The 13,511-nt window shown below is 46.2% G+C and overlaps 1 protein-coding gene and 1 long non-coding RNA gene across 7 annotated transcripts in view; one reads left to right on the forward strand and one right to left on the reverse strand.

The window, feature by feature from the left end:
- Positions 1–6,918, forward strand: part of LOC102146056 (uncharacterized) — a 185,038-nt gene extending 178,120 nt beyond the window's left edge. For both annotated transcript variants that reach the window (XR_012421608.1, XR_012421606.1), the window contains exons 4-5: positions 1,795–2,038; positions 6,512–6,918. This is a non-coding gene — a long non-coding RNA (uncharacterized lncRNA). The remainder of the gene's footprint in view (positions 1–1,794; positions 2,039–6,511) is intronic.
- DRC11 (dynein regulatory complex subunit 11) overlaps positions 1–13,511 on the reverse strand; it is a 165,968-nt gene that overhangs the window by 26,109 nt on the left and 126,348 nt on the right. For 4 of the 5 annotated variants that reach the window (XM_045367968.3, XM_045367966.3, XM_045367967.3 and 1 more), the window contains one exon: positions 13,232–13,431. In XM_045367968.3, coding sequence (XP_045223903.2) covers positions 13,232–13,431 — 200 coding nt within the window. Of the gene's footprint in view, positions 1–8,317; positions 8,558–13,231; positions 13,432–13,511 lie in introns of those variants that run through there. The other variant, XM_045367969.3, reaches the window with a different exon arrangement.

Below are 13,511 nucleotides of genomic sequence, written 5' to 3' on the forward strand. Positions count from 1 at the left end.
CCACATGGAATGGGAAGCCTCAGGAGGCCACCTTCCCTCCCTCCATCCTGCCTCCTGCCGGTTCCCTGTGTGACTCTGCTCCTACCCAAGCCAGAGGCCTGGGTATCCACCCTCGTCTCATTCCCCACGCCTAACAACCCCACAGTCTATTCATGGCACTTCCTAATCCCTTTCAACTCCAAGTCTTCCATTCTCTCAGCTCCTTGGTGCAAGCCCCCAATTTCCTTCCAACATGGCCTGGGCACTGCTGCCAAGGGACAGAGCTGAAGAGCGAGGAGGGGGCAAGTTCCAAGGGGCCACTGTTCCCTTACAGCTATTTTAAGTCAAAAGCTTCCCTACTTTCAGCCCAAAAGTAAATAAGAACATGAGACGTTGTATGTAAAAAGGTTTACACTTCTTAGAGAAAAGATAATTTGTAATAACAAAGACAAGACCTTATTTTTTTCAGTACCTCTTAAGAATCTTAGTTTTAGAATTGAAATCAATGGAGAAATCATCTTCACATCAACAACTGTCTCTTCAGATTGGATAAAGAAAATGTGGTACATATGCACCATGGAATACTATACAGCCATAAAAAAAGAACAAGACCACGTCTTTTGCAAGAACATGGATAGAGCTGGAGGCCATTATCCTTAGCAAGCTAATGCAGGAACAGAAAACCAAATACCACTTATTCTCACTCATAAGTGGGAGCTAAACAGTGCGAACACATGGACACAAAGAAGGGAACAACAGGCCCTGGAGCCTCCTTGAGGGTGAAGGTTTGGAGGAGGAAAAGGAGTGGAAAAAATCATTACTGGGTACTGGGCTTAATGCCTGGGTGATGAAATAATCTATACAACAAACCCCTGTGACACAAGTTTACCTGTGTAACAAACCTGCACACATACCCCTGAAATAAAAGTTAAAAACACAAACAAAAACAACCGTCTCTCGTCTTAGCTGACTGCACTCGTGGCTGCTGTGGATTACTTCGCACGATGTCCACGTGGCAAGCAATGGGTTTTCCATAGTTCTTATTGGGACCTCTATTTTCTCAACCCAGATGGGAATTGCAGATGTGAATACCAAGAATTTCAGCATTAACTTTTCTCTTTCTGCTCTTAACAAACGAAGCTGCGCAGCCTTGAAACAGGAATCGTACTAACTTGGAATGATTTGAGACTCACAATCTTGTTTCCAGCATCTGATTCTAAATCAGTTGTTTTGAAAACGGTGGCACCGTTCTGTTGACTGTGACGTCAGTGATTGTTCCTTTAAGTTGGAGCTCCTTCAGAACTAATGGGGGAATTCCATGCTTCCTGTATTTTTAACACACACCTGTGAAGGAATTCCTTTCCCTAGTTCACCAGCTTTGGGGACACACAGGTTGTACGGGGCACTCTGGAGTGATGTGGTTTGGAAGGGCTCAATGATTACCAAACAAAACAGAAAACGCTTTCCAAGAGTGTTCTCGGATGAAGATAACAATACAACTAACGTTTGTTTGCCAAGTGCTCTGGCGTCCAGGACACCATTTCCATCCTCGCTGGATACATGCTCCATGAGTGCCAACCACACCCCGCGGCTCTGTCCTTTCACAGATGAGGCTGCTGAGGCAGAGCCAGGTGAGGGGTGAGTCACGTGCTGGCTCAGCAACTGGTAAGTGCTGGAGGTGGGAGTGGGATCTGGGTCTGCCCAGCACCCACAAGGCCTTGCATGGCCACCACATTGCCAGGGGAGACGGGATGCCTATTCTAAAGTGTTTCTCTACCCTTGACCTGTATCATCCGCTACCATCTTTCATCCTAGCAGGAAGAATCCTAAAGCCATCACTGTCTTGCCTTCCGGAGCTCGGATCTCTGGCTTTCCTGACCTTCCCCTGGGGAAGCTGAGGGGGGCTGCTGGTCGCGGGACCCCTGGTGACCATGTTCAGGTCTGACCACAGAGAAGACAGGCATGGAAACTGAGGCAGTGTCACGTGGAAGCTGCTTTGTCCAGGAGGGATGAAAGGGACAGAGGTTGCTTCTCTTGGAGAAGAGAAGACTGGAGGCAGGTAAGTTTGCTGTTTTCAAATGCGTGAAAGACTGCCATGGGGAAGAAAGGTTTTGCTAAGTTTGGCCCTGAATGTAGAATGAAGGCTGTTCTTTCATTTCTTCCTTTATAAGACGTTTACAGAAGAGCTTTGATGTGCCAGGCACTGTGCTAGGTGCCAAGGTCACAAAGAGTAATAATGCAGGGTCCCTGACCTCCAGGAGCCCACCTGTGGTAGGAGAGAGCAGACCTGAGGTTGAGGGTGTTCCAAGGAAATCAGGATGTCAGTGAGGGCCACCAACGACAGAAAGGGGGAGAAGTGGGCAGGTGGGGGGAACTAGGAATGGAGACCACAGATAGCGGTTAAAGCAGACAGGCCTTCCAAGGTCTCCAGAAGATCAGATGGTCTGAAGTGGGGGGAAGCGCCCTGCTCGGGCCAGGAGTCAGGGCACAGGGTGAGGTGTCCTCACTTGGGGCACACGGGGAGTGCCTGGCACTTCTGGAAGGGGTCAGAAAAGTGCGTGGCCACGCTACAGAGGTTGCTTGTATCCTAGAGGCTGTGGAAGGCATGGAAAAGACTTAAATCAAGAACTTTGATCCTTTTTATGTTACAGAAAAATCCCTCTGGGGAGTGTGTACAGGAGGATGTGGTGGGAGCTGTGCTGGCCTCGGGGAGCAGGCAGGTGTGGGCGGTGGCACAGTGAGGACAAGGCCCAGGCAGGGAGGTGCTGCGGGGCTGCTGCAGGGAGAAGATGAGAGTATGCAGCGGGGGATAGGCAGGGCGGGATGGGGAGGGCAGGACTGGCCAGACTCGATAACAGTGGGTTGTGGGTTGCGGGAGGGGGCTCGATGATAGATGTGCAGAGGATAGTAATGAGGTCAGTGTCGGCTGCCATGAGCCCCCGCACAGTGGGGCAGGCAGGGAGGGCTGCTGGGGCCAGAGAGGAGGACAGAGGCAAGGGCCGGAAAGGCCTCCAAGGCCACAGCAAACCACCAGCAGTGGACGCCTCGAGTGGATGGAAGGAATTCCCGAGTAAAGGGGGACAGTGGATGAGGCCAGGAGAGGGTGGCAGAGAGCCCAGGGCCACACAGGGAAGACGATGATAGAGGAGGAGGTCTGGGCTGCCAAGGGGCAGCAGCTGTGGAGAAAAGGGACGGGTCTGGAGGGATAGCCAGCCTCGAAACCAGGGGGCCAACAAGCGGGGGAGGGGGGCGGCCAACGGTGGCCCATGCTGGCCAGAGAGTTTGGTAATGAGGAGGTCACTTGTGGCCTTGGCAGGGAGTGGAGGGAACAGAGCCAGGTGACAGGGAGAGCTCCTGCAGAAAGACGGGCAGACAGTAAGCCTGGGGAGGATGTGGCACTGGAGTAGTCAGTGCCCAGGAAATGTTTGCGGATAGCATGGGCTAGGGACAGAAGGCAGGAGGATGGGCTGGGAGGAGAAGGGCTCATCTTCCTTGCACCACAGACACCAGAGGGGAGGGTGGCTGCTGCTGCAGAAAGTGTGCAGGCCACACAAGAAATGTTTGCAGGCACCTCTGCTGGGAATAAGATCTGCTCTTACAGTTTGCGGAAAAGCAGTGTTCTTTAGTAAAAATCTCAGAATATACAGAATGGCATAAACAACACCTTTTCTCCCTCCACCTAGAATCAACCGTCGAACATTTCCTGTCCTTACAGATCCTTTACGAAAATGGGATCTTGTTCAACACATACTGCTTTATGGGCTGCTTTGTTCATGTCATATGAAAGTTATTTCTCCATTATCAATTTTAACAGGAAGCACCAGGTTTAGGGTTCTAATTAATCCCCTGTTTTTGAATGTATAGATGGTTTCCATCTTTTACTACTCCAAATAGTATTTATTTAGGGCACCTGGCTGAGAATTTCCTTAGAATGACTGCCAGGAGAGGCTTCCAGGTGGAGGCGCCCGGACGTTCTGTGCGTGTCGTTTTTGCATGTGCTGCCGCAGTGCCCTCCTGGGGTTCCATCTGTTTACACTGTCCCCAGGAATAAATGAGGGCTCTGGCTTTCCACACTCTTCTCCTCAACAAGGATTAATAATAAAAAACTCTCTGCCAATTTGCTAATGAAAAATGGTATCCTTTGCTTTTCTAATTTTCATTTAGCTATGAAAAGGCTTCATTGAAATTACCCACAGATAGTTTGAGGTCATGGACAATTACATTAATTAATTCATAATTGAACTTTCCAGAGTTCTGTTGGATAGTTCCCTTCGCCTGCCAGTAGAGGGCTCTTCGCTCCTATCAAATATCACTAGAGGGTTTTTGTTTTGTGTCAATTATGAAATAAAGACAAATCGCCACCGTGTGCTTTTTCAAATGCTAGCAAGTTCTAGCAAAGAACTAAAGACCTCTCCATCCACATGCATTTTATGGGATTGATCTTTTGTATTTTCCAAAGAAACACTGTCAAACCTTCACCATCAGAATTAGATTCTCAGGGGATAATGGCTCAACAATTAAAACCTTTTTGTGTTTCGGCACGCATGAGTTATGAAGATGCTCTGCCCAGATGACCCCTGGACATTTTGGAGGTTCTCTCTGAAAGAATCCTATTTTGCTTGCCAAGGAGAACTGCAGGAATAAAACAGCTACTTGTTTTTTTCAGCTGCTGTGTCTCAGCTGAAACTCATTCACTCATTCATTCATCCCACACGTATTTACGGTGCATCTGAGAGCTCTGTGGTAGGAGGCAGGGGTGTCTGGGAGTTGGGAGACATGGTCCCTGCCTGTAGAGGGTGCAGCTGCCTGTGTCTGAATGGGCGACGCTGAGTGAGGTGCTGCGGGGTTAGGGAGGGTACGGGGGAGTGAGGCCTATTTGCAGGGGGAGAGGGTTCACTTTCCCATACTGTGGTCACTTGGATTCTGTTTAAATAGTTCATATGACACTTTGGCCTGCATTTCCACTATTGAAAAATTATATTTTAAGTTTCTATTTCCTTGTAATACCTTTTATGTACTTGCAGAGGTTACTTCAAGTCCTCACTGCAATTAGCTGGACATAAACCATAAATGATCATCAAAAGAAGGGCAGAGGTATACTACAAAGAGAAGCCTGGCTGGGCTGACCCTGGGTGGGATGGGAGGTAAACTGAGGCAGAGCAAAGAACCAGAGAGGAGCTGGGATGCAGCGGCTCACAGGAAAGACTGGGCAGAGTAACTAGGACAGGACATGCATGTATGTGTATGTATATGTGGTCAATGTGTGTGTCAGTGTATGTGAGAGTGTGTGTATGAGTGTGTGTACATGTGCGTGTGCATGTTAGTGCATATGAGCATGTGTCAGTGTGCACATGTGTGCGTGTTAGTGTGCGCGCATGTGCGTGTTAGTGTGCATGTGTGTTAGTGTGCGTGCATGTGCGTGTTAGTGTGCACCTGTGTGAGTGTATGTTAGTGTGCGTGTGTGTGTTAGTGTGCATGTGTGTGTTAGTGTGCGTGTGTGTGTTAGTGTGCGTGTGTTTGTGTGTGTGTGTGTCGGGGGCAGGCTGGTGCTAGTAACAGGAACATGTCAATGCAATTAGTGCTTCTCCAGACTGTGTTCAAGGGGAAGGTGTTGGATGGTGGGGGGCGTCAGGCTTACAAACCACCTGAACTTAACTCTTGAAGCCCTGTCTCCTCCCCAGCCCTCTGCCCACCACACCGGGCCAATGAATTCTCGCCAGGTGGCATGGACTCTGGCCAGCTTGGAGAAGCCTGTGTCCAAAGCCATTCTTAACTTCCCAAGGCACCTCCATCGCCCCCACCCCGAGTGTTTCCGGGTTGCCTAAACATTTTGAATGCTTGTGGCATCAAGCCCTGGTCCGGCATCGTCCCCGCTACAGAACACCTGCAGATGCCACGCTGTGGTTTCGGTGATTGACAGCCTGCAGACTGTGTCTCCACACCTGGCTGACACAGCGCCCGGGGCCTCCACAGCCTGACGCTCCCCCCGTGGGGTGCTCCCTGTCGTCACTGGACAGGTGGAGTGGGATGTGTATCCCGGGTCCTGGAGAAGCCTGGCCCTCGTTTCCTTCCTCCTGGGAGTCCCCTTCCCACGGCAGCCTCTGACACCGCTGGACCCGGCTACATGGCCCACCGTGGCCTAGGGCCTTTCTTTCGTGTTCTTTTTTCTCCTTCTTTCTTTGCGGGTGCATGTGTCTGAATTCCGAGACGTTTCCCATGTGTGGGGGTCTAGGTCTCCCTCCCCACCTGGGCCCCTCCCCGGTGTCTGGCTTGACGTGGCCTCCCAGGACTGACACGGATGTTCCAGGCAGTGGAAACAACGGCAGAGGCCTCACTGGCCGTGCAGAGGCCTGCACCCCCACCGACAGCGGGTTTTGACGGACTCTGGGCGCTAGTGAGGTGTCGGTCTGGGTTCCTTACTGTAGCACATGGTGGGTGTGGCCCACGGTGGGGCGTGGAGAGTGGGGAGGCCCTGCCTATGTGAGAACAGGTTATGTGGGAGCTGTCTGCACTTTCTCCTCCTTTTCGCCAGGAACTGAAAGCTGCTCTGAAAGATAAAGTCTATGTAAAGAACAAAAGGTTCTGAAGCCTATGTGCACGCCCCTCCTCAGCCTGCAGCTGCCTCCGCACACGGTGGAAGAGGAGTCTGGCCTCTTCACGGATGACCCGCTCAAGACTCAGGGCACTGGCCTCCCACCATGTCCACACCTGAGGCTGCACCGGAGTCGCTAAATCCTGCGTCCCTTTCCCCCTGTCCTTGCTCCTCTCTTTCCTCTCCCCCTCCTTTTTGATCAGCCCTGTTTTGGTGGCCAGGTGTAGGCTTTGCATTATCCTTACTGATATCCACCTTGTAAATCGAGACTAACATATTTATTACACTAATTGTACATCTGTGTGTGTGTGTGTTTTTTTTTTAAATACAATCATCCACAAATAGCAGCAATGTCTTTGTCTGGGTTATTAATCAGGAAGAGAAGTCTTCTATATATTCCTTCTACGAGCTACAGAAACTGGCCAGGCGCCCCTGCGGACACCTAGACTCGCCGTCCACACCACCACACACCACATCTGGGCGAGAGCCCTTGGTGTGCTGCCATAGGCTGCTGGCTGTGAGCCCACCGAGGAGCCGGGTGGTGGTACTGAGCTGGGTGGGTGGTACAGGGGCACAAGGGCATTGAGGGTCCCTTTTGTCCAGATGCTGCAGACCCCTGTGAGCCACGTGTTCTACAGCAGACACTGCCTTGGCCCCATTCTCCCAGGTCCTCACTCTAAATCAGCCCTCAGGCGCCAGGTCGCCAAGCAGAGGGCAGGAAAGCAGAACCTATGAACCTCCGGGGGCAGAGAGGACCCTTGCCCAGGACCAAGGGAGCCGCTGAAGCGTCCTCTGGTCCAGCCTCCTACCCTGCGCCCTGCCCTGGCCTCCCCTTGCCTCTCTAATGAGAAGTCTGGAGGGTGGGGGGCAGTCTCACTGGCAAGGGGGATGCAGGAAGAAGCAGAATGGCCTTCAGTTGCTTCACCGTCTCACACTGGGATACTCCCAGCAGACTCGCTGGCCCAGGAAGAGCCTTATCCCTGTGTCTTGTGGAGGGCACAGCCTCCCACAGGGAGGGGCACGCGGAGCCGAGGCTTCCCCAGAGGCCAGCTGGGGTGCCATGCGATGGTCTTGGGGCCCAACCTGGACTGAAATCCAGAGGTCAGTCCTCTGGTTCTTTTGCATTTTTGTTGAAATTCAGCACTCTGAGTGTCAGTTTTCTCATCTGTAAAATGGGGATGTTAATTCCTACCTCATGAGAGCTTTGATGCAATTAAAAGAGAAAGTATGTGTAAAACGCCTTAGCTTGTGCCTGACTCCAGGGCAGAGGTCAGAAAAAGCCATTCCCGCTCCTCTGTGCCCTGATTTACTATTATACAGACTCAAGGAGACTGGTACCTGGGGTGGGTGATGGGCAACAGCCCTGCCTTATAAATTCTTTTACCTGTGAAATGCTTATTGCATGTTCATCATTTGTCAAATATTTATTAATTGGTTAGACAAATATTCCTTATATTTCCAAGATAAGTATATTCTTTTCCATGTATAGCTTTAGTAGTATAGGGAATCTGAAATAATAGTCATTTACTTGTAAACGCATTTCTTAAAAAGGAAACGCTTCCCCTCACCCCGTACTCATTATTCTATTAGTCACTGTGTGTAAAATAAAGAAATCCTCCAAATGCAATGATCACAAAATGGATTTGAATTTACGGTTGTGCAACAAATCAGAGACTCATTTTCCCTGCGTGCTTCCACAGTGCTGTGAGTGAGGCGAATACGACCTGCCTGAAGTGAGAAATGACGCGTATTTCCCAGTAGTTTCCTGATTTAGCCTCTCGAGATTAACTTGGTAACAGGACTTCTCTCTAGGAAGACTCCATGAGGAATCAGGCCCTTCTGTTATTTCACCTTCTCCCGCAAATGCCACGAACCATATTCTGCTGCCCTCGAGCCACGGCCCGTGTTCTGCGGCTCACACGGCACAGTCAGGCACTCCAGCTTCCTGCCGCCAACGTACCAGCGCAAGCGTCCTGTCCCACTTGCCTGTGGTTAATGAAAAGCAAATACTTCTTTGCAATGCAGATAGCTGCTCTGTCAGTCACACTGGGACACGGTGGCCTCACTGCACACAATTTTTAATTGAATGGCTCCCACTCCTGAGACCTCTGGGTCTTTCATTAATCAGTTATATACACAAGAAAGGTGAAGCTTAATGAGGTGTGTGTCAGGCACTCTGACACGAAGTGGCCCAGGTGGGTGAATGTGGTGCTCCACATTTTAATAATTTGACACCCAGCATTTTGCGGTCCACACAATGTCAGTCTGTGATCATTCTAATAGATGCAAAGATCACTTATCTGGTATCAAGACAAAATCTCTCAGCAGCAGGAACAAAGACTTTCCTAGAGTGAGAACAGAAAGATCACATCCTTGCTCTGTCCTAGATTCACACCAGGAGCTACTACACTGTTTGGTGGGTCGGAAAACGGATACTTAACTCAGCCCCACTTGGCCGTATAATGCAGTTTTGAAACTTGGAGGCTCTGGAGCCAGGCTGTGTGAGATCCTATCATTGCACTGCAACCAAGAAAATTACTCAAATGACTTGTGCCTCAGTTTTCTTATCAGAAAAATGGGTATAATGATAATGCCTACCTCATAGAGTTGTTGTAAGGACTGAATGACTTAATACATAGTGATGTATGGAATAGTCTGGGATATGTGGATGCTCACAAAACACTAATATTTTTATATTTATGTGCTTCTGTCTGTTACTTGACAATGTCAAATGTCAACAAAATTTTATGTTTAGAATGAACAAATTTAGGTGTTCTTTTGGGCAAGAGGATGGGTTCATTTTACCTTTCCTCTGAAGAACTTAGTGCTTACTGGTAGTTAAGCACATGGAAGCCACAAGTCAGGTTGCCTGGCTTCAAATTCCAGCTCACCTTCAAATCATTGGCTAATTTTAGATGTGTGCTTGTGTGGGGGAAGATTCTAAGAAGCTCAGTGAAAAGCAATAGATGAAAAACTAAAAGAATGGAGCACATTCCTCAGCTACTGCCAAGTCAGAGGAGCTTGGTAAACAGGCTTTCCATTGAAACCTTGGAGTAAAGACCATATTCCAGGACTAAGAGATTTGTTTTGGACCATAGACAAAGTCAAAATAGACCCATATTAACAAAATGGAAAACGAAGCCTCTGCAAGTTCAAGCTGATCAGCCAGTAATTTAACTGCCCGCTAGAACAAAGCCCCGCTTGCTTCAGAGGCTCCACAACGTACCATCCACAATGTCTAATACACAGTAAGAATTATCAATCAGATGAAAAACCAGAGAAATGTGACACATGGTCAAGGGAAAAGCAGTCAAATAGAAATAGGGCCCATTATGACCCCGATTTTGAAATGAGCACATAAGGGCTCTAAGGCAATTAAGTTCAAAGACTTGAAGGAAAAAGATGGTTGTATGAAATGGGTGGATAGAAAACTATGCAGAGAAATGAAAACGAGTAATAAGCAAACGTTAAGTGCTAGAAATGAAAAGCAAAAGATAAGAAGATCAGAAATAAAAAATAAGCCACAAGATGGGCTGAATAGCAGATTAGAGATGGTAGAAGAAAGGGTAAGTAAATTTGAATACAGATTAATATCCAGTGTGGGAACTAGAAAGAACAGAACCTCAGTGACTTGTGGAGCAATATCAAGCAGTCAAATGTGTATATAATTAGAGCCTCAGAAAGACAGGAGACAGAGAATGCAGTAAATACAAACTGGAGAAAATAATGGCCCAAAGTTTCTAAATTTGATTTAAAACATATGTTTACAGATTCAATGAACACAGTGAGCTACAAGCAGTATAAATACAACAACAGCAACAACAAAAACAAAAACCAAACACGAATGCCTAGACACATCATAGTCAAACTGATGAAAATCAAAACAAAGAGAAAATCTTATAACTATTCAGAGAATAATGACACAGGAGATTGCACAGGAGATAGAGTTATTTATCTACACATTACACACAGGAGATAAATAATTAAAAAATTTGCTAACTTTTCATAAGAAACAAGGAAGGCCAGAAGACAATGGAATAATGTCTTAAAAGTGCTGAAAAAAAGGTCAACCCAGAATTCTATATCCAGCAAAAATATCCTTCAAAAATGGAGGCAATGTAAAAAATTTTAAGATAAATAAAATAGAGGCCAAGAAAATTTGTTGCCAGCAGACCTACACTAAAATAAATGCTAAAGGAAGTTCTTTAGCTGAAAGGGAAATGATACCAGGTGAAAACTTAACTTGACAGAAACAAACAGAGTACTAAAAATGGCAAATACATGGAGATGTATAAAATACTGTATTTCTTCTCTCAATTTTTAAAAAACACAAATGACTGTGAAATGCAAAATAGCATTCTATTGGGGTATATATAACATTTATAGATGTAAAATGTATAATAAGAAAATGAAGGACAGAGATAACAAGTGGATTATGTTGTCACCAGATTCTCATATTTTATGTAAAATACCATATTAATTCTACATAGACTGTGATAAGTTAAGAATGACTACAGTAATCCGTAGGCCACCACTGAAAAACAAAATTAAAAAAGACCAAAAAGAAGGCAAGAAAAGAGAAGTTGAATGAAAGAGGAATGGAACACATGGAGAACAAATAGCAAAATGGTAGACCTAACTCAATCATTTAAGTAATTGAATTTAAAATAAACAGAGCGAATGCTCCAGTGAAATGACATATGTTGTCGGATTGAATAAGAAAGCAAACCCAACTGTGTGCTATCCATAAGAAATGCACTTTAACTATAAAGACATAGACATATTAGAAATAAAACAGCATAAAAATATACCATACACCCTCAGCATAAGAAAGCTGATGTGGCTCCATTAGTATCAGACCAAGTAGATTTCAAGACATGGAGTATTTCCAGGACAAAAAGGGTCATTTCATAATGATAAAATAATCAACCAGGAAGGAAGACATAACAGTCCTAAACATGGATGTATCTCATAACAGTGCTTCAACATATGTGAAGCCACTGACAGTACTACAGGGAGAAATATAGAAATGCATATAGTTGGAGAGCTCCTCCAAATTCTCAGAAATTTTGAAATACTAAAAAATATGAAATTAACCTAAACAATGAAATGAACCAATGAAACCGATAACTAAATGAAAGGTATAGTTGATCCTTAAACAACACTCATTTGAACTGTGCATGTATACGTAGATTTTCTTCTACCTCTGCCACCCTTAAGACAGCAAGGCCAACTCCTCCTCTTCGTCCTCCTTCTCCTCAGCCTCCTCAATGTGAACAAGACATAGATGAAGACCTTTATGATGATCCACTTCCACTTAATGAAGAGTAAATAGATTTTTTCTTCTCTATGGTATTCTTAATAACATTTTCTTTGCTGCAGTTGATTATAAGAATACAGTGTATAATACATACACCATACAAAGTATGTGGTATTCAACTGTTTCTGTTATCGGGAAGGCTTCCAGTCAACAGTAGGCTATTGGTAATTAGATTTTTAGGGAGTCAAAAGCTATATGTGGATTTTCAACTGCACAGGGGATTAGTGCCCCAAACCCTGTGTTGTTCAAGCATCAACTATAGGTAAATGACTTGAATATAAATTTCAAAAAAAAGTTGTACAATGATCATATGTGCATGAAAATGGTGGTTACACATTGTATACTCCACAGATTCCTCTCTGAACTCCTTCCTTACAAGCACGAGAGAAAAGGAGAGTGGCATGTCCTGAGTCGCTGCAGTGGGAGGGACCATGTGGCTAAGGGAAGAAATCCTACTACTGTCGCTCTCTTGTTTCTTAGTGTATTAGCATGACACTAAGGAGGAGATGTTCCTGTCCATTTATCATTCCTGTAAACCGCCTCGTTGCGGAGCATCTCTCACGCTTTACAGCCCCTCAGAAAGCAGACACCGAGCCAACACCTGGCCTCCAATATGGGACAGTGTTTGCCACCAAGTAGGTTTTGAGACAGTAAACGCTGGCATGGCAGTTAACTGAAACGAATAGCATAAGGCTAACCTGGAGGTTCTCAAGCAAGTAGAAATTAAATTTTGTAAAGCCTTTGTATTAAATAAAAAATATTCTGTATCAAAGTTCTTTTAAACACATTCATTTTGTGATGATAAAATGGAGACCCAGGAAAGCTAGCAGCTTAGCTAAGATCACAGAGCTGCTCAGATCCTGTGATATCACCGCGTCTTTACATTACTCTGGTTGGCTTAGGTGCCTACAGGCTTCTCCATCACACCTGTGTGAGGAGTGCACAGAAGCACAGAAGGTGCCATACCTTGGTAACTCATGTCATGTAAGGAAGAATCCAAATAATGCAAATATCTCTACCTGATGCCAATTATTAAAGTGAGGTGGGCCAAACAAAGCAATTGTGGGTTTAATTTTCAATGAGACATGAAAGCATTTCCAGAAGGGTTCCTGTGGCAGAGGGAGGGTGATCAGGACGGCACAGTAGGGTGCTTACGGAAAGAAAGAAGTTGTTTCTAATTGTGTGTGTTTGGCCATATGCAATAATGAAGTAATTTGCAGGGGTAGACAATGAGGAAATGTAAGAGAGTCATGCTTGTCTGCCAACAGAAATTGTCTGCAGGGTTTAGAAATGTAATTTGAAAGGGAGGAGAGTTGGAAACCAAGAAATATAATCAATACCTTGAAGACTGCATGCAGCATCATTTGGAGGCCATTTTTGCCAGGGTATTTCCCAGCAATGTTAGAGGAGGACAAGTTGAAGAGGTTGGCTCCCGTTTCGGTGCAGATGGCATGGACCAGCATTTTCTTCCCTACCCCAGACGGCCCGGCTAACAGCAGCGATTTCACCAAGGGAGCTTTCTCATGCACTGCTGCAGAACCTAAAAAAGGCAGAGGCAAAGGTGCTAATGTTCTGCCAAGAAAATCAGTGGTTCTTCAACTAGGATAACTCAAGGTCAAA

The sequence above is a fragment of the Macaca fascicularis genome, chromosome 12 (assembly GCF_037993035.2).
Source record: "Macaca fascicularis isolate 582-1 chromosome 12, T2T-MFA8v1.1".
NCBI lineage: Eukaryota > Metazoa > Chordata > Mammalia > Primates > Cercopithecidae > Macaca > Macaca fascicularis.